This window comes from Ylistrum balloti, unplaced genomic scaffold (assembly GCF_031769215.1).
Source record: "Ylistrum balloti isolate Yb309-2 unplaced genomic scaffold, AGI_CSIRO_Ybal_v1 Utg370520, whole genome shotgun sequence".
Lineage (NCBI taxonomy): Eukaryota > Metazoa > Mollusca > Bivalvia > Pectinida > Pectinidae > Ylistrum > Ylistrum balloti.
The window spans coordinates 757,012-777,385 of NW_026782333.1; the positions used below are offsets into that span (position 1 = coordinate 757,012).

The window sequence follows — 20,374 nt, forward strand, 5'->3', positions numbered from 1 at the left end:
CTTTATATATATATATGTATATATATATGCAAATTAGATTGTTTGTCTGATGACTGTCCTATGCTGCCACAGTATGTTATCTTTTAATGCCTCAAGGGCAGTAATATTTGTTAAACATTAAGCCTGTGTTCCCGATCTCTGAAAAGGTTTGGCAAAATGTTCTATTATCTTAAATGCTTATTAATATTTAGAGATTTTATGAATAGAACTTTATGAACAACATTTTACTGAAAACTAATTAGATACTGTTGTGTTAATTGTTTTTTTAAACGCTGAAAAATGAAGACAGGCAAACACCATTTTAAATAATGATTTAAGAATATTTTCTATGTATTTTTAAATTTTTGGATAACATTGGTAGGTACATTTAGGTCACAACATTTGTTTTTCACATGGAAAGCAATTCTTTTTTTCCTATGGGGTTCCAATTTTTTTTCTCTCTTAAATACGAATTCTTGAACATTTGATACCCCAATCCCCCCAATTTATGTAATCAGTACCAGTCTGGCTTTATCAAGAATCCTTTAATATAAGTTTTCCCTGATAATAAGACATTTCTCATACCTTGTGTCTGAGCTAAATAAAGAGGTTATATTTAAAAGGGAATGACTTTATCTGTTTGCATAAATCGAAAGAACAAAATGCTCACAACCAGATTTGAAATTGCATTTTCCCCCCCATTATGGAAAATGAATGTTTCATTAATCAGTTTCATCAAACCAACAGTTCAGAATATATCTTAGTCAAGAAGACAATTTTTTTCGGGCATGAGATGCACAGGTTAATTTTCTACTGTAGAATCATTTTTAAGTTTCTTTACTTTCTTCACAATTTATATTAGAAAATCTCCTGTTGTTCCTAAGTTTTGTATCTGTTTTCAACTAATCCTCATTCAAGTTCATAATCATTTTTTAGCCAACATTTCCGCAAATAATTGTCCAGTCTAATGGTATTTATGCTGCATTCTTCCCAGGGGGAAAACACATTACCTGCAACTCAATGTCAGGATGTGAGCTTACTACAGGATAGTAAGAAAGTGGGCAAAGAAAAAGCAATTGAAGGCTTATAATAGTTATGTGTGTGGATGGGCTTATTACCAGGAGGTAATGAGGACCCTGTAGAAGATTAGCCTCGGCTAAACAGATTCTTTAATCCTCATGAAATAAAGTCTATTATTATTATTTTTGTCATTATTATTGTGTGATAGACACGTTAAAAACAAAATTGAACAGTGATGAAATAAATAGTAGATGTCAGATAGATACCTCTCACTGATATCGTTCTTTTGTGTCACGTTCATGATGCCGTGCAAATTATTAAATTGATAAAAATCCAACTGTAACACTGATATTAATTAAATTAGATTTCAGATGATTATCTCAATGTGGTTTATTACAGTCTTCCATTTGGTACATATCCCTTGTTTTCGACTGGATATTGTGTTCACCAATATTCAAATGAGATGACAGAGCAGTTTTTAATGTCATGACCGTTTCATCTTTACCAAATGCAACCTTCCAACATGTGAGAATGTTCTTGAATACTTGACTTTTAAAGTTTTTTTTTTCCTTTTCTCCATATATAACAGATAATAATTTAGGGACAAGTCATTTGTGTTTTCATCCTGCACCATTTGTCCTTTTAAATGACTCAGAAATGTGAGGTTTAGCTGAAACACAAATATTTTGTAATGACTTTGAGGTTATGACCTTGAGAGATCACCAGAGGTGGAGATATTTTATACATGAATTCTGTGATTTTGTTCACATTACGTTACATGTGTAATATTTAAGTATAGAACTACTTTGAGGTCACAAATACACTGATGTCCAAGTATACTGCCTCTGACTTTGTTCTTATTTTTGTGGACTCTATTGGATTTATCTGACCACCAACAGACCTTTCTGTTTTCTTAGTTTCGTTTAAATAACACTGATGCAAAATTTTCCCAATTTTAATCACTCTGGTTGGTACAGGTGGAAGTGCATGAGGGATCTTACTATGGGAGGAGACCTGCTGAGAACTGAACCCATGTGGTCAGGCAGGTTGTTTGTTCATAGTTTGCTCTCGTTTGATCAGTTTGGACTTTATGGTTTCAGCTTTCTTCACACATCAGTATTCTGTGATATTGTTTACAACACTTTCTCACTTCCCCATAATCAAAGTCTCATCCATTAGATAAAAAAAATATGAGGTTAAACACTTTTTGTATATTAGATATTTCAAAGGATCACATAAATGAAATGAATCATTTACTTACAAAATACAACCATGCCCATTTTATAGAGAGGTATCCTATCAAATTACATTTATAGTGCTGTATCGCTGTTGAAATGATTTCTGGGAGTTGTTCTACAAACATGACGTTTATAAGATGAATAGAAATAAGTTGTCTATTAGCATTAAGTGATTATGCTTCCATGAATAGTGTCCCAGTAATGCTGTTAATCTTTATCATTGCAGTTAAAAATTGTAATAAAACACAAGTGAATAACACAATTCAATATTGATATATGATTACAAATTGCATTGAGGCTGTTTCGGCCTTGTAGGACTCAGCTGTGATGCTGCATCCATCTAGAAAATGTCGGTGATGCTAAATCACACAACTGTTTTATCTTTCTAGAACTCGTCAGTGATGCTACATCACACAGCTGTTTTATCCTAGAACTCGTCAGTGATGCTACATCACACAGCTGTTTTATCATTCTAGGCCTCGTTAGTAATATTATATCATGCAGCTGTTTTGTCCTAGGTCTCGTCAGTAATATATCATACAGCTGTTTTATCCTTCTAGGACTCGTCAGTGATGCTACATCGCACATCTCTGTTATCCTCCTAGAACTCGTCAGTGATGCTACATCACACAACTCTGTTATCCTTCTAGAACTCGTCAGTGATGCTACATCACACAACTCTGTTATCCTTCTAGAACTCGTCAGTATTGCTACATAACACAGCTGTTTCGTCCTTCTAGGACTGGTCATTGATGCTACATCACACAGCTGTTTTATCATCGTCAGTGATGCTACATCACACAGCTCGTAATATTATATCATACAGCTGTTTTGTGATGCTACATCACACACACAACTGTTTTATCTCAGTGATGCTACATCACACAGCTGTTTTATCCTAGAACTCAGTGATGTCACACAGTGATGCTACATCACACAGCTGTTTTATCCTGTCAGTGATGCTACATCACACAACTCTGTTATCCTTCTAGAACTCGTCAGTGATGCTACATCACACAACTCTGTTATCCTTCTAGAACTCGTCAGTATTGCTACATAACACAGCTGTTTATCCTCCTAGAACTCGTCAGTGATGCTACATCATACAGCTGTTTTATCATCCTAGAACTCGTCAGTGATGCTACATCACACAGCTGTTTTATCTTTCTAGAACTCGTCAGTGATGCTACATCACACAGCTGTTTTATCTTTCTAGAACTCGTCAGTGATGCTACATCACACAACTCTGTTATCCTCCAAGAACTCGTCAGTGATGCTACATCAAACAACTCTGTTATCCTTCTAGAACTCGTCAGTGATGCTACATCATACAGCTGTTTTATCATCCTAGAACTCGTCAGTGATACTACATCACACAACTCTGTTATCCTCCTAGAACTCGTCAGTGATGCTACATCACACAATTGTTTTATCTTTCTAGAACTTATTAGTGATACTACATCACACACAGCTCTTTCGCCCTAAATCCTGAACACGATAATTTACCGTCTTCATAGTCATTTGCTGTCGTTGAAATCTCTCAAGGTTTTGGTAAAACATCACGAGCTGACATACTTTACTTTAACTACTTTAAAATAATTCCACCATCTTAAACGGATAAGTCTTTTCTATCATCATTACTCTGAAATGATTAATCTGTGAATTTATGTCTGATACTATTTTAACTAATACTTGGTATCCTTTCCAATATGGTTTGTGCAGATTCAACACCTGTAAATCACAACTACTAGAAATTTTCGATGATGTATACAACAATCTTGGCAAAGGACACATGATTGATTAACTAATTTTGAGGTTTTTGTTGTAATATCAATTTTCCGAACCAGAAACTTTCTGGAGTAGAAGTCTCGAAACCTCCCTGACCTCACTTTTGAGGAGTAAGGTTATGAATGCTTCCTGGATGGCGAAAACTTTTTCTGTATACCCAGAGGGAGGAAAGAAAATTTGCTCTGACGACAAGGGAGGATCCTGTAAAAGTGGGATGCCTAACCCCTCCGTGACAAAGGACAGCGCCAAAGCGTCCTCTGTAATCTTCTTCCATTCTGGAAGAAAGGTAGAGACAATCCCTTACGGGTAGATCGGTTTTTGGTAAGTCTAACTCCTGCTAGATGGGATCTGATTCTAGAGGTTATGAGAGTCGGAATAGGAAAGACCTACGTCCACCTATTGTGCCGACTCTACAGGCGAGGACACGGAGAGGGAGGAGGCATCAGAAACTCTCTTTCACAAGAAGTGTAGACGCTACCGCACATTTCTTCGAGTCCTTCTGAACCGAAGGTAGGGTACCCAAAAAGGGTATTACCTGTGAAGGTGCTGTCAGCAACCAGGAAAGGTAGGGATCTTCTACAGGACAATTCTTCATGAGGGAGACACGTCTGGCCAACACGAGGTAAGATAGAGCAGATACCTGCAAGGAAGCTGATGCTCGCAAATCGTATTCAGAGCAGAAGTAACGCTGTCCTAAATATCATCCTGATTTGTCGGGGTGATACGATCCTCAGGAAGATCAGATACCCTATAAAGACACATGTTTATGTTCCTTTGAACCGAAAATCGCCAGGTCCATTGATTTGCCAGACCAGACAGCTAATTCTCCAGATCTCATCTAAACTGGTTTAACAGAAAATTGCAACATGTCAAAGCCTGATGCACAGCAAGCAGCAGAACATTTCTACTTCACTCTTGACCTGGCAGTGGTCAAGGCAGAAGAAAAGTGCTTTCAGTCAAGGTCCTGTCTGGGCGAACAGGCATCCAATGGGTCACCAACATCTCGATTAACGTGGTGGACTCGGGGACCGATGACAAAGAAGGTATTGAGCACACCTCGGTAGTCCGGGCAGCGTCAGGCCTCAGGACACGCATCCCAGGTAAAGCCCTCCCGGCCTCAACCTTAGAAGGCTCGGGATCGCCCACGTCAGGAATACACTCGTCAGAAGATGATTCCTACCGAGGGTCGTCAGAAGACTGCTCATACTGATAAGAATCAATACCAGACCAATGAGGGGAGAGATGAACAACGCCAACAACTGCCTCACCCTATCCCTCAACGTCCAGGTCTTCAATCTCACGATTGTCAGTTAAACCGGAAAGTGGAGGGCAGGGGTTGGCCGCAGGACCCACTCTGATGAAGGGCCAATGAAGGACACTAAGATGCAAGGGGGTGAGGGGTGGCGGTGTCAACGAACAAACCTCAAAACCGACTCTTAGCATGAGAGACCAAACCCGACGGAACCCCCGATACAGAAACAGAAGAGCGGTACTGCCAGACTCCGAGAAGCTGACAGACCCCACCTTTGCTTTATTCTAACCCTGTCTACTCGTAAGTCATTCTTACCAGAGAAAATGGACGTTTAAGGATATCTGGAGCCTTATGGACGGCAGACTGACAACAAAGTTCACTAGGGGACTCTGATTAACAGGGCAGGCATAAGTCATAAGTCGTAAGAGATATACTGAACTCATATTTGTGACTGTTACATAAGTTAAAAGATAAAAAAAACCCACAAAAATAGAAACGATGGAAGATACCAACGATTTTATTATTATTATTTGAACATTTTTTTATACTGGATAAATCTTTAGTACAATTTTACAAACAAACTATCGCTGTGTTCACGGATTTACATGCCTCGAGGTCCATCGGTTCACAGACACCTGTAATGATAAAGTGTCTATTAGAAACATATGTAAGGACACAAGGTGTACTCCACTAACACAACGTCAACGTAGATTGTAAACTAAGCTTCACTTAAGATACTATAACAAAAACAGAAAGATAATACCAGTTTGTCATCATAATCATAATCCAAACTCAAATTCAATAAAACTTTGGCACAATATGAACAAAGGAAAGATTTACACGGAAATGCATGAAAAAGTTCAAGGATAATAAGACTAGTGTACCAGAAGAGTAAGCGTCTTCTGCATCATTAACGACGTCCGCCATGTAAATCTTGGTCAATCAAAGTATGTCCTCGTTGGAATTTTTCTTATTTGAAAGTTACCATAGATAAACGAATCTTCCTAGTAAAACTCAATGTATTATTCACATTTCGCATGAAAAACTACAAAAGACACACAAGTGAATATCATTCAATACAGAGTTGATATTAGATACGGTATCTACAAATGATGAATAAAACTGCATCATACAGCTGATTTGTCCATGTAGGAGTGGTTAGTGATGCAAAGGGCCTGGATTTTCGAGCCCTGGGAAGATATTGAAGAAAATCAAACTTGGTGGAAATAAATGTCAAATGGTCACATGCCCCTTAATTAACAATAACAATAATAAAGTGATAAGTGTCAGGTAGATATGTTTAAACGTGGTATTACAGTCTCAAGGAGTACCAGAAACTAGGTCAATTCTAACATGATACCTGGATGTCCTGTCGCACTACCAGATGGCGTTGCACCCTTGGTCCATGTACAGTTCGGATCACCTAATTCCTGTCCGTTCGTCCTTCCATCAGAGTCTGAATCCTTTCTACATAACTCAGCGGTCCACTTCATTTTTGCAGCTGCAAAATCCTTATAACAAACAGACAAGGGATATTTTTAGAAACAGTTCATTTAAAAACCTTTTTTTAAATGAAGACTTGGATTGTTTTAATCTAGTGTTACCATTTCCCTCTTGACTGCATTGATTTGGAGTAACACAGAAGAACAGGGAATGAAGAAGTGCCATTTATTGTGAAGGTTTGTGAATATATACTGATCAGCTGTATTGATCATTAAGTAATATTTTAAGACGCTGTGCGTTGTGTAGCCACCACCCAAATAAGTTGTTCGCTTGTTAGGCTACCACAAAATGACCCAACAACGCACATATACCTCCGCAGAAAGGACGTAAAATGTGTTCATGTTCAGGAAGTAGTTGATGCTGTTATCATTATATATACACATGTATATACATAGATAAAAAAAGAAAACTCAAATATATTATAAGATATCGTGTTTTAAATGACAATATGGAACTGTTTCATGCAGATATTACTACGCTTCTTTTCTGTTTGGAAGAAAAATCATATTATTTACAGTGTTCCATTTATCTCCCTTCGTCCACTCTTTCGAAGTTTCTCATATACTTCGACAGCTAATGCTACTGGGCCAAGGCGATTTGTTTTCTTATTTTATATTATATCTCTCTTGTAAGATAATTGTGCATGAGTACAATCAGGTGCGAGAATTTATGAACTCGTTTTCCTTTGAACTGAAATCTGTTGTGCAGTCGTTGTTCATTGTACCAGGTAAAACGAAGGCATGATTGGTTTATATTTTAACTCAGAAATGAACTTATTTAAAGATATTCTTGGATTTTGATGCAATAATTAATACATACAGATGTAAATGGAAGGAGTCATGACTTACACAGCTCCTATTCGATGGGGCTTGAAGTGGGCCTATAGCTTGTAAAAATGATTCTTTCTGGGGTTCACCTCCACTAATACTAATGACTCCGGTAAGGCTATAGTAACGCTGTGGTCTCTAGTCAGATACTCTATCAAGAGAAATCCCCACTAGCTATGACTAGAAAGGTGACCATGTCTTCCCTCAACTTCTACAACTTCTAGTATCAGTAGGACTCATCAGTTTAAAACATAAACTTTGTATTTGAGACCTAATGATGGGCAGTGTCCAATGAACCTATGAACTGGTGAAATGTAATTGGTTACTATTGTGTAGGTCATTTAAAAGAATGAAAAAGGTAGTTAATTAGATAAACAAGCGAGTAATTGATCGGCTACTAGCCACTGATAATACCTGATCGTCGATGTTCAAATCTCGGCCCTTCTCCATAAAAACAATTAAGTATGCAAAGTTTCAGTGACATATAACCATTCACTAAACAGCAAAAGGTTCAAAATTCAAAGTCACGCTTGACTGGACATGATCAGTTGTGACTTCCCCAATCACACTCATCCACCATAGTGATCACATGAAGATCTTATCATGACTGTATGTCTTGAACCTTCATATATCAACATGACTAATTACTCAGGATCTATATGTCAATTCATATTGATATACATAACTTCTTATATTTCAACACACACCATGTATACGTCTATGAGTGACCTTGACACATTGATTGATATAGGAAACTGAGACATTGTTACAATCTCGGTGAATGTTGAATATGGACCCGCCATAGCCGTTGTGGAATATTCCTCCGTTACGTGAACAGTCGGGGTAACGCCCCCTCCCCCTACGACACCCCACCCCACCCCTCTCCCTACGACATCCCATCCTATCTCCTCGCCCTACGACAGTCCCTCCCCCACCCCCATCTCCCTTACTAGGTTGAATATGTTACAATATCTTCCCTTTGAAATAGATCTTAAGGAACTTCAAAACCAGACTTTCGAGTTTTTGATTAGCTATCATTCATGTAGATTTTTCGGCACAGTAATGCTACGATCATATTCGAGCACCATTGAGAAAATAACCACTACTCGACCAATATGAAATAAGTCGAATTTTCCCGATATTGGCTGACTTTCAACTCTGCCAACATGGAAAATGGGCAAAAATGAGTGTGCGCTTAATTCGGAAATTTTCATGGTTGCTCGTTCTTTTTGGCGCACCGCTCCTCGTCAACACACAGTCCATTTGATAGGAAAGTCGGTGTTTAATTTGGAAGGTCAATCGTGCCAAATTTCTAGCATTACAATTCTGTTGTTGACAACTGTTAACACGTTATGTTGTTTATGACAGTTCAATATTCCAAACACTAATTATATTATTGCTATGGCGAACATGTAACTCGCCAATTTCAGTTTTATAATTGACATCTGTAAATTAAATTAACACTACAATCCCCTACATGGTAATTTCGCATCGAATTGTATCCGGGTCTCTGGCGTGAAAATCGGCTGGCTCTACCAACTGAGCCAAAGAAACCTGTTCCGTCGGCTGTCAAGGTATGCCAACAGAGAGAGTAAAGGAAGGACAGTAACTCTAGGAGATCAGAAGTACAATCCACACCGATCAGCTCCTTTTAAAGGCCACGGGTGGGATATAAATGGGACACAACTTAGGGAAATGGAGGAAATTTCAAAAGATTAACTGCCTTCACTTCAGAGAATGTTAATCATTAAGTTTATATTTATCATTAGAATATTTGACTCTGATTTTGTCATGGGTGCTGATTTTCCTGGTAGGAATCTGAATTTGCTTATGATTTTCTTTCTAAAAGCTTCAAACCTGTAATAGGAACATTAATATGTAACAATGGTAGATGTCAATCAAATTTGAATTAGCTTCACTGGAGGTCGATACAGGAAGTTTAAATCTGAAGACATTGCTATGGTCCTTGTCACACATGTTGAATTAACAAAGCCCCTACCTTACCAACGGAGACTTGATTCCTTAGACACGAAACATGACTGTTAATCAAAGTACTATAGTCATAACCAGACAGAACTATATAACACAAATACATTAAATCAGAATAGGAAATAATGATATGATCAGAATATAGTGTTTATCTCACTGGCGTCATAATACTGCAGTTCCTGATTCTCGATTAGGATATCACTTCCTCATTAATTGTATGACACAGTTAGGCATAATATTACGTTTGTGCTGCACCAGTTGTTGTACTATGCCTCTCTAGTGATTGTTTTTCCTCTCTATTGAGCATCTTTCCAAATCTGTACGTATATACATCGTTCTTACAATAATGATTCCGTGTGTGAGGTGGTTGGTTTTCTGTTCCCCACCACAACTGTCGGAAAGTTTCATTAGTCACACAGGGATGACTAAAACAGTGGGGACAATGTCACATAGGGCTGACTTAAAAAGTGGGGACAATGTCACACAGGGCTGACTTAAACAGTGTGGACAACATCAATCAGGGCTGACTAAAACAGTGTGGACAATGTCACACAAGGCTGACTAAAACAGTGGGGGCACTTGGCACACAGGACTGACTAAAACAGTGGGGGCACTTGTCACACAGGACTGACTAAAACAGTGGGGACAATGTCACACAGGGCTGACTAAAACAGTGGGGGCACTTGGCACACAGGACTGACTAACACAGCGGAAACACTTGTCACATAGGGCTGACTAAAACAGTGGGGGCACTTGTCACACCGGGCTGACTAAAACAGTGGGAACAATGTCACACAGGGCTGACTAAAACAGTGGGGGCACTTGTCACACCGGGCTGACTAAAACAGTGGGAACAATGTCACACAGGTCTGACTAAAACAGTGGGGGCACTTGTCACACCGGGCTGACTAAAACAGTGGGGACAATGTCACAAAAGGGTTGAGTAAAACAGTGGGGACACTTGTCACATAGGGTTGACTAAAACAGTGGGGACAATGTCACACAGGGTTGAGTAAAACAGTGGGGACACTTGTCACATAGGACCGACTAAAACAGTGGGACACTTGTCACAGGTCTGACTAAAACAGTGGGAACAATGTCACACAGTGCCGATTAAAACAGTGAGGACACGTGTATGATTTATAATCTGTTTAAACGATACATTCCTAATATTCCACTTCTTCTAATGCGCTGTTTGTTGCTTTGTTTTCATCTGTAAGATATTTACTCTTATTTGTCATGTTTATCCTGCCACACCGTACGAGTAATTAGGGCTTGGAGAGAGACTTTCCCTCCAAACATCCCCTGGTGGGACCAGTGGGCAGTAAGTGTTTTCCTGTAACGTCATGACTTTGGTGGGGAGTAGGGTATCAAGTTCCCTTTGGTGGGGAATGCTCTAGACCTTCCATCTGTTTGGAGTTATTTCAGTGATAATTGTACATATTTTTGTACATGTATGTCCTCAAACGAAATATCTTGAGAAGACGAGGTATAATTAATTAAGAAAGAAAGATAATTATGGCATTCTTTTATACTTGCACAATAAACTTTTGTTATTTGTAGTTAGCACACAATAAACAGAACCTTCACCGCCCCTTTAAGGCCCCATCCCTATGAACTGGACCAATCTTTTATACTAGATGAGGATTGTACAATGTAAAATAACAATATTGATGTTTATCAGTAATTGATTTTGATTTACTCGAGGGTGTTACAAAACACATGTAAACTACAACAATAACATGCTAAATGTATGACTTTTTGATAGAATCGTTTACAATTTTACGGACACAATGTATAATAACCATCAAATACAATGCTGTCAGGCTGTTGATACTGACCACGTTGATACTCAAATGGCACCATACATATCAGGAAACGTAGTGTTGCTATAGAAACTTAAAGGAAAATCGCAGGTGAAAAAAAGGCATCAAGGTTGAAGATGGAAATACCTGGTGACATCAGCAGAATAATGGGGAAAATAGCTAAACTAAGGTGAAAAATGCGCTGTGTAGACAGTTGAATCGGCCAGTAAACAATGGTGACATCTTGGAATATATCTTGGACGTCTATATAAAGCAACACAGTGTCAGTCGAACACTGTATCCGCAAGCATAAGCATGTCTACCTTCATACAAGTGTCAAGAGAGGAAGCTGATCAAACCATATTCGTCAAAGCAAAATCATCTCTTCTAGAGTTAATGGAGGTCACAGAAAACCATGCTCGATATTCTGATGGCAACCGTAGCAAGAGCTTTTTACTCAGTAAAGGACTAGTTGCCTTAGTTTCCATTGCCAAAAAGGAAAAACGTCTTGTCTTTGGTCATCATCACGATATTTGCCAAACAATGAGTATTTCATCAATCATCGTGTGATGCATGGTTTTATGAGCAGTGGAATGCTACCTATGCATTGTACAAAGCTTTCCTTTGATTCCAATATTTGGCACATCAATAAGAAGAAAAGAAATTACATATTTCATTCCTACAAGAATTTGAGCAGAAATAAACCGTGAATATCAAGTCACAGCAACATTCAATATATGTTTTAGTTCCAAGGTTTAGGGTCCAAGGTTCTAAGTGGTGATGACCTAGATCCAGCATCAAATATCATCAATAAGTATCATAACAAAACGCATCAAATGGACACGACAGGAGAGTAAATGCAAGAAAGATCCCACAGAAATGAATTTTAAATGTTACAGAAAAGACAAAATAAAATTTCACAGAACACCAACCAAGACCATTGGATAGAATTCTGTAATTCCCTAAACGATAAAACAGTCACAAAAACCTGTATGGAACAAAATTAGGACAATACAAGGCACCCTCTGAAGAAATGCCTTTTCTAGGAAAAATGCAGAGGGAAAAACTAATAATGAATTTCAAAAAGCAAGTAGTTAAGCAAACTGTACTGATGACTTTGTAGAAAATAAAACAAAAATCACAAATATCGGAAATATGATTAAAGAAGCTGGTAAAGAAAATATGAGCTTAAACGGTCCATTTTCAGAGCATAGATAATCTATCTTGTACAATTTTAAAACATTGTCCAGATAGCATTAATGATATGATCATTGGACGGTTTAACATAACATGTAATTCAGATTCCTACCCACAGAATAGTCATATTGTTATACATATTTACAAGCCGGGTAAAGATAGAGAAATATCAGCATTCTACAGACCTTGACCTCTCAGCTAAGTAAAACACTGGAAACAACGATAAACAACAGACTGAAACACAACTTAGAAAAACACAACATCATGAAGATCAAAGCGGCTTTAGAAACAACAGGTCGACATTCGACTCCCCAGCTAGAATTACGTCAGAGGTTAAAAACACACTAAGCAAAAAAACATCACATTACAGCTGTATTTCTAGGCCTCGAAAAAGCTTACGTTCTAGTCTTGCATGAAGGACTTTTTCTATCATTTAAGGAAAATGGTATCTCAGGTTACATCCTAAGATTTATATCTCGATTTCTTAAAGATAAGAAAATTCAAGTCATGATAAATAACTCCATGTCAGAAGAAAAAAATCATTAGATAACGGAGTCCCTCAGGGTATTGGCTTCTCGTCTACGCTGTTTAATATCATCATGAGTAAACCAAAATTCATAAGAGTATTCACAAACAAACAAATTAGCTGATATGACACAAAGAGTGATGATGATACCAGTATTTGGAGCACAAATGATACCAGTATAATGGCTTCTTTTATTTGGAGCACAAATTAAATTATTACAAAGATCGGATGCACCATACAAAAAATTTAAATATAATTCAAGAATGGGCTAACTAAACACCATACAAGACCCCTGCCCGAACCCTACCACCACCCCTACCCTATCTCACACCATACAATCAGTACTTATGGCTGTGAGACGATGCCCAGACACAGGAGGAGTCATGCAGACGGAAAAACTGTCAATCAATCAACGAGAGATATGGTGCGTGATATTCTTGCAAACTGTTATGATTGCCCTTCATCTATTTTGATGATACAGAATACAGAAATCCGAAACTAAAGATAGGCGTTAAATTGTATTTCACGACAACAGACACTAATCAACTTTATGTTAACTATTGTAATATAACAGGTGCCTAACGCTGTACCTTGCAGGCCACTTAACGAGGTATTCCGGACAGTATTGTATCTTTTACACCGTGAGGACACGGAACTTCCCGAAGGACTTCGAACAGTACTGCTTATGGTTTACTCTGTGAGGACATTCACAGTTAATTACAGTTAGTGGAATTTTACGCTGCACAAAATATTAAGGCAGAAGTCAATGTGGGAATTGTTTTGAAAAACTTCTTTTATCATCTGCATTTGTTTTTTTCCCTTCTTACTACAAAATATATATATACTGTCATTCTCGTGTTCTTGTTCAAAAGGTTGATATAACTACAGTGCTGAAGAAAGCTTTTTTTTCATTGTCAAATACACTTTTGAAACTTGATCTATAACTAAAGCCGGAAGTTGAATATTAACAGAATGTTGTCTATTGTGATCAATTGATCACAGTTTGTTACTGACAAAATATCACCACCCTCTGGGTCTTGATAATTGAAAAGAAGCCATTTAAAGGTTTCAACACACCGGATAACGGAAGTGGAATTTTCAGACATGGTTTTATTAAAACATTCAATAAAAAGTTATTACAATGTACAACTGATCAAAATATCATCATCCTGTAGCTCTTGGTTATTAATTATAAGCCATTTAACAGTTTTGACATCCTGTGACCTTGAAAGTGGATCATTTATGTTATTATCCTATTATAGACGATTACTTGAGCATCTAATAAATGAACTATCAATTCTCTACATCCTGTAGGACTTTGCAGTTGAGATCAAGGATCTTATCACTGTGCTACCATTACGTTATTGATTGTAGGCCTATTAATTGTAGAGTTTGAAATGTTAAGGTTCCTTTCAAAAATTGAAACCTATGTGCTTGTTCAACTTATTATTTACGTTAATAGAATTTACACTGGAATTTAAAACGAGGAACAAACGTGCAGTGTCTTCTAATCAATTTTGGATTTTCCTTAGTCGCCTGTTGGATTTCAAAGTTCTTACCCCTAAAGGGCGAAACTGTTGCAAGGTACAGTTTATTTGGCTCTACTGTATCTAACTATTCTATATAAGAATATAGTGACGGTTGAAGGCTTCCTTTCGGGAGGAGAGAAACGCCCAACATCCACCCTTTTGTGAATTTCTTATATCCGGCCCATAAAGTCGGCTGTGTGAGTAAACACTCATTTGCATATATAGTAAAATGTTTCGCTCAAAATCCAATGCAACTAATAAAACCAACCTGTCGAAAGGTATTCCTGGTTAAATAACAAATTAAGCAGCAATATTTTCACGATAAAAATGAAATATGGTGCGATATTGAAGCCATTTTGTTCATTTACAACTACATTAATTTCTACGGGATATCATGGGTTATGTCCCCTTATCGCTAGTCGAGTCGTGGACATGTGAGCCCACAGGTAGAATGGGATCAGTCATGGATGAGTGATTTTATCAGACTTAGACTCGGAGACTCGTGCAATCACAGATATATAGGTATCTGTTGTAGCGAACATAGAGGTTACATACTCTGTAGTCCGTGCTATATCCATGCCCAAAATCACAAACAAAACTAGACACTTTCAATGATTATTATAAAAAACAGTGTTGCATAAAAAGATCACATTTTATCATATGAGTGCACATGGTCAGTTATTTCGAACGACGTGCTGGTAAGATCGAAACCGTCTTGAAATTGAATATTTTTTTTCAAAAATTAAAATTTTCTGATAAAACAGGTCATCATGAGATAACTAATTTCACTTTAATGAAAACGATGTAACATTACTATGATGGATCTGGCACTGAGCACTACAACGAGTTGTTTAGAAAAATACAACGTGATCTCCCGTCAAAAAAAAAATCCCTATAGGAACATTCAATCCAAAAACTTTGCAGCTGAGAACATGGATCTTACCACTGTGGTACCGTTACGTTATTCATTGTAGGCATATTTATTGTAGAGTTTGAAATGTTTAGATTTCTTTGGAAAAATGGAACTTGAACCCTGTGTGCTTCTTAAACTTATTATTTATGCTAATAGAATTTACACTGGAAATTTAACACAAAGAACAATCGTCCAGTGTCTTCCGATCACCTTTGGAGTTCAAAGTTTTAACCCCTAAAGGGCGAAACTGTTGCAAGGTACAGTTTATTTGGCTCTACTGTATCTAACTACCCTATATAAGAAGATAGTGACGGTTGAAGGCTTCCTTTCGGGAGGAGAGAAACGCCCACCATCCACCCTTTTGTGAATTTCTTATATCCGGCCCATAAAGTCGGCTGTGTGAGTAAACACTCATTTGCATATATAGTAAAATGTTTCGCTCAAAATCCAATGCAACTAATAAAACCAACCTGTCGAAAGTTATTCCTTGTTAAATAACAAATTAAGCAGCAATATTTTCACGATAAAAATGAAATATGGTGCGATATTGAAGCCATTTTGTTCATTTACAACTACTTTAATTTCTACGGGATATCATGGGTTATGTCCCCTTATCGCTAGTCGAGTCGTGGACATGTGAGCGCACAGGTAGAATGGGATCAGTCATGGATGAGTGATTTTATCAGACTTAGTCTCGGAGACTCGTGCAATCATGGATATATAGGTATCTGTTGTAGCCAACATAGATGTTACACACTTTGTAGTCCGTGCTACATCCATGCTCAAATTCACAAACAAAAATACCCACTTTCAATGATTATTATAAAAGCAGAGTGTTGCATAAAAAGATCACATTTTATTTTATGAGTGCACATGGTTAGTTATTTCGAACGACGTGCTAGTAAAATCGAAACCGTCTTGAAATTGTATCTCACGAGAAGCGCCAAATCACTATTTTCAAACTAGGTGCCACTGCGGAAAATTGTGGCTTTCTAAAGTTAGACATGCAAAGGTTGATGACAAATTCAGATTTCACATATGTTATCAAAGCAGGAGTCTTCTTTCACTCGTCGTAACTCCTCTCTGAAGGTTGTAAAGCCATTGTATTCCTTAGTAAAAGCATTAGAAAAAACAATTGTTCCATTGTTCCTTGAACGTGAACATTCTACAAGAGTGTTCTCAGAAGCATTTCTTGGCCGGCGGATTACTGTCATACTTGACGGTACATATATCTTTGTTCTTAAGAGTTCTGATCACAAGCTTCTGAGAATCTCCTACTGTGATCAGCAGAAGCTTAACTATTTGAAGTTCATGAGCATAGTCCTGCCTGATGGTTACATTCTAGACACAGTGCGACCTTTACCTGGAAGCGATAATGATGCGAAGATTATTAAAGTCATCATGGATAGTCTCTCGTAGTTAAAGAAAGATGACAATATTGTTGATGATCAAGGGTCTAGGGATGTCTTTCCAGATTTGGAATCATGTGGTTTGACAACAAATATGCCGTTTTATTTAAAACCTAGGCAGACTCAACATGATGAACAAAAAGCTAACCTTGGTAGATCAATAGCATATTTCACATGGATAGTGCCAAGTCATATCACGGACGATGCAATGACTGGTTTTTAAAACACAACTTGCCTGCAACTAGTTCATTGATGTCATCGAGGCACTCGTTAGAATAGTGGCAGCCTGTATCAAGGGCATATGAGGATTCATATATTTTAGAACACAGGAACGAGACACAAAGGATATGGCATTTGTCAAACTAGGTGCCACTGCGGAAAATTGTGGCTTTCCAAAGTTAGACATAGAAAGGTTTATGACAAATTCAGATTTCGCTACCAACAGCCATCTTCAAGACGTAAGATATGGTCGGCATGGACAATTAGAACTACACTACTGTATGATGTAGACCAACATTGACATAGTCAACCATAATAAGAAGCCTTATTGGATTCAAGATTAAGCGGCATCATTTAACATTCTTTTTGTAGATATCAGGGAACTTAGAAGCCTTTTGGTGAGAGTCCCTTTTTACTAATTAACCCAATGTAAACATTTGATTTCTGTTTAATCTACAAAACAATCCAAAACAGATTTCACCCTTTTGCTCGGTTTTCCTTAAAAAGTACATATCAAATATTGTAAATCAATTTAAATTACATTGCACAAAACTCTTAATGACTTTTTTGGGCGATTTATCTTATAGTGTTTGAAGATGTATTTTAGTTCATAATTGAATAAATTATATAATGGAATAAATTAGAAAGTTGTGTTTTAGACCTTCAGAAAATTTCGCTTAATATAAAAAAAATATTCAAAACTTATGACTTCTTGTTTTGCATATATTATATCTAACATGTTATTATCATCATGTTCATGTTTAGTTTTCTTTGAAAAATGAAGAAGTCATAGTGTTGTATTTTCCAAACGAAACATACATTTTTTCTTTCATTTTGGCACAAAAATGGTGCTATATTCTTGATTATGTACGCGTTTGGGCTCAAATGCCTATTTGTAAACTTGTGAATACACAGGCTATCGATAGCAGTACAAGCTCTTGTGTTCGCATCCAAGGACAGGTTGAAACCCCATCGTTTGCACCTTTATTTTTGACTGCAACCGGAACACATTCAATAGTAATTTATCACAATATGTAACTGATCAAATACCGTCATTCTTTGGCTCTTGGTAATTAACAAAAAAGTAATTTTACGATTTTAACAAAATCGACCTATGCGACCTTGAAGGAAGATCAAGGTCATTCATATTTACAAACTTGACAGTAAATGACAAGAGTTTCCTACATATAAAAAATCAAGGCTCTAGGCCGTGTCGTACTCCAACAGAAGTTTGTCAAAGTTTGTTACCCAAAATAACACTTCATTTTTGACCCATACCGAAACCCGGAATTTTCAGACAAGAGTTTGTTAATACGTTCAATAGAAATCAATCAATCAGGTTATACTACTGACAGAATTTCATCGTTGCTTGCCTCTTGGTTATCGAGAAAATGCAATGTTAAATCTTAACAAAGTTGACCCCTTGTCAAGGTCATTTATATTAACAACCTCGATAGCAATGACAAGAGATTCCTCTTAGTATTATAATTTTGAGCTCACATTCCATAGTTCAAGATGGTAGGCGATAGATATGAAAATTTATATGTTACTATAAACAGGTAAAATTTCTATCCCATGTTATTTCTACGGAACTACAGAATATTCTAAGAATGACATCATTCATCTAGCAGCATAATCACGGTGATGCTCCAGATAAGACCTCTCTCTGGTAACTGTACCTACCTGATACCTAAAACAATAGATAGATAAATGATGTGACAAGTACTTACCTTACCGAACACATTTCTCTGTCCACCGCCTATAAGTATATTGTGTCCAACACCCTCCCACAATCCAGAAGATCCCTTACACGGATTAGGCACCTTGTGTCCATTTGGAATACTATCTCGATATGATGGGAATGTAACACATGTGCCAACAAATAAAAAAATTCCTAAAATAATTATTTTCATTTTTAGTGGCATTGTTCTAAGAATGAATTTAATAGACGATTGCAACTGTAAATATGCAAGGTATGTACATGTAAGTTATCTATGATCGAAAACGTGTCTTGTCTTACAAGTTCTTATCTATAAAATGTGAAAGATAAGATAACCTCATTTCAAGTGACTGGCTGACACAGTTATCATAGAAACACCAGATGAAGTTTCACATTGGGAAATGGGCGGGGCGGGGCGGGGCGGGGCGGGGCGGGGCGGGGCGGGGCGGGGCGGGGCGGGGCTAGTTTTTAGGGAGTTAAAACGTATCACATGAAATGGACACATTTGCTACTATTCTATTCCCAATGATTTTTGTAATAAATTTATTATTTTATAAAAACGGAAATTAGAACGTACACTGTCCTAAGGTTCTTGATTGCAATATAGTTCATTTTATCTAATAAATACAATGGATCGGGTTTTTCCTCTGATATCAACCCCTCTACCGAATATGATATACAACACTTAAACTTTTACACATGATTACATAAATCCTTATATAAGACAAATAAGTTTTATGAGAGAATACACATGGCAGAAATGGCTTGCAAAGAAATAAAGAAATGTATACAGAGGGAGGACGGGGAGGTCTACTTCATGTTCACTTTTGAAGAATGATACCGAAACTTTGAATAGTTTAGTAAATAATGCTGTAGATTGGGCGACACGGTGAATCTTCTACGACACATCCGTCACCAGTTAACATTCTTCTATGCCATTCCTTCGACTTTTTACAGTCCATAATTATTTGCTTGGGATGCTTTCTTCCTGTGTCAATTTTTAAATTTCAGATATTTCCGTGTAAACTGCTCAATGATATATTAATACATGTAACATTATGTTGAAGAGACATCTTTGATTAATAGGGAAGTTGAGGGGTTGAGGTGGGGGTGGTGTTGGGGTGGGGGTGGGGCTGCTGGTAAGGAGGGAGTGATAAAAGGAGAGGAGTTGAGCAGAGAGAGGTATAGAAATCAAAATCTATTTTTATCCCGAATGCATTGATGAGTTTGGAGACATATTCTTTCATTTTCCTCCGAGTGACAAATCAAGACTTTTTTGCAAATAAGTTGTAGGTCTAGTGGGATAAATTCATTTAATTCCGAATATGATTTTACGTACGTATTACAGTTAAAGAAGAAAAATGGTAATTTTGTTCAATGTGATGTCCACATTGACAAGGATTAAAATCAAATTCGCATGAATTACGTCCTCATTTAAAGTATTTGGTCTACTTCTTAAT

The 20,374-nt window shown here is 37.3% G+C and overlaps 1 protein-coding gene across 1 annotated transcript; it reads right to left on the reverse strand.

The window, feature by feature from the left end:
* Positions 1 to 5,847: 5,847 nt before the first annotated feature.
* Positions 5,848 to 19,107, reverse strand: LOC132555844 (temptin-like). The gene is made up of 3 exons (XM_060220203.1): positions 18,925 to 19,107; positions 6,638 to 6,788; positions 5,848 to 5,912 (listed from the first exon to the last, which is right to left on the reverse strand). Exons 1-3 carry the CDS (start codon positions 19,105 to 19,107, stop codon positions 5,848 to 5,850), a joined length of 399 nt encoding a protein of 132 aa, XP_060076186.1.
* Positions 19,108 to 20,374: the final 1,267 nt, after the last annotated feature.

Coding starts and splice junctions, on each gene's coding strand:
- LOC132555844 (XM_060220203.1), bottom strand. CDS start 19,107: ATGAAAATAATTATTTTAGGAATTTTTTTATTTGTTGGCACATGTGTT. Junction 6,789..18,924: donor AGAGAAATGTGTTCGGTAAG/GTAAGTACTTGT, acceptor GTTTGTTATAAG/GATTTTGCAGCTGCAAAAAT. Junction 5,913..6,637: donor TAGTGCGACAGGACATCCAG/GTATCATGTTAG, acceptor TTATCATTACAG/GTGTCTGTGAACCGATGGAC.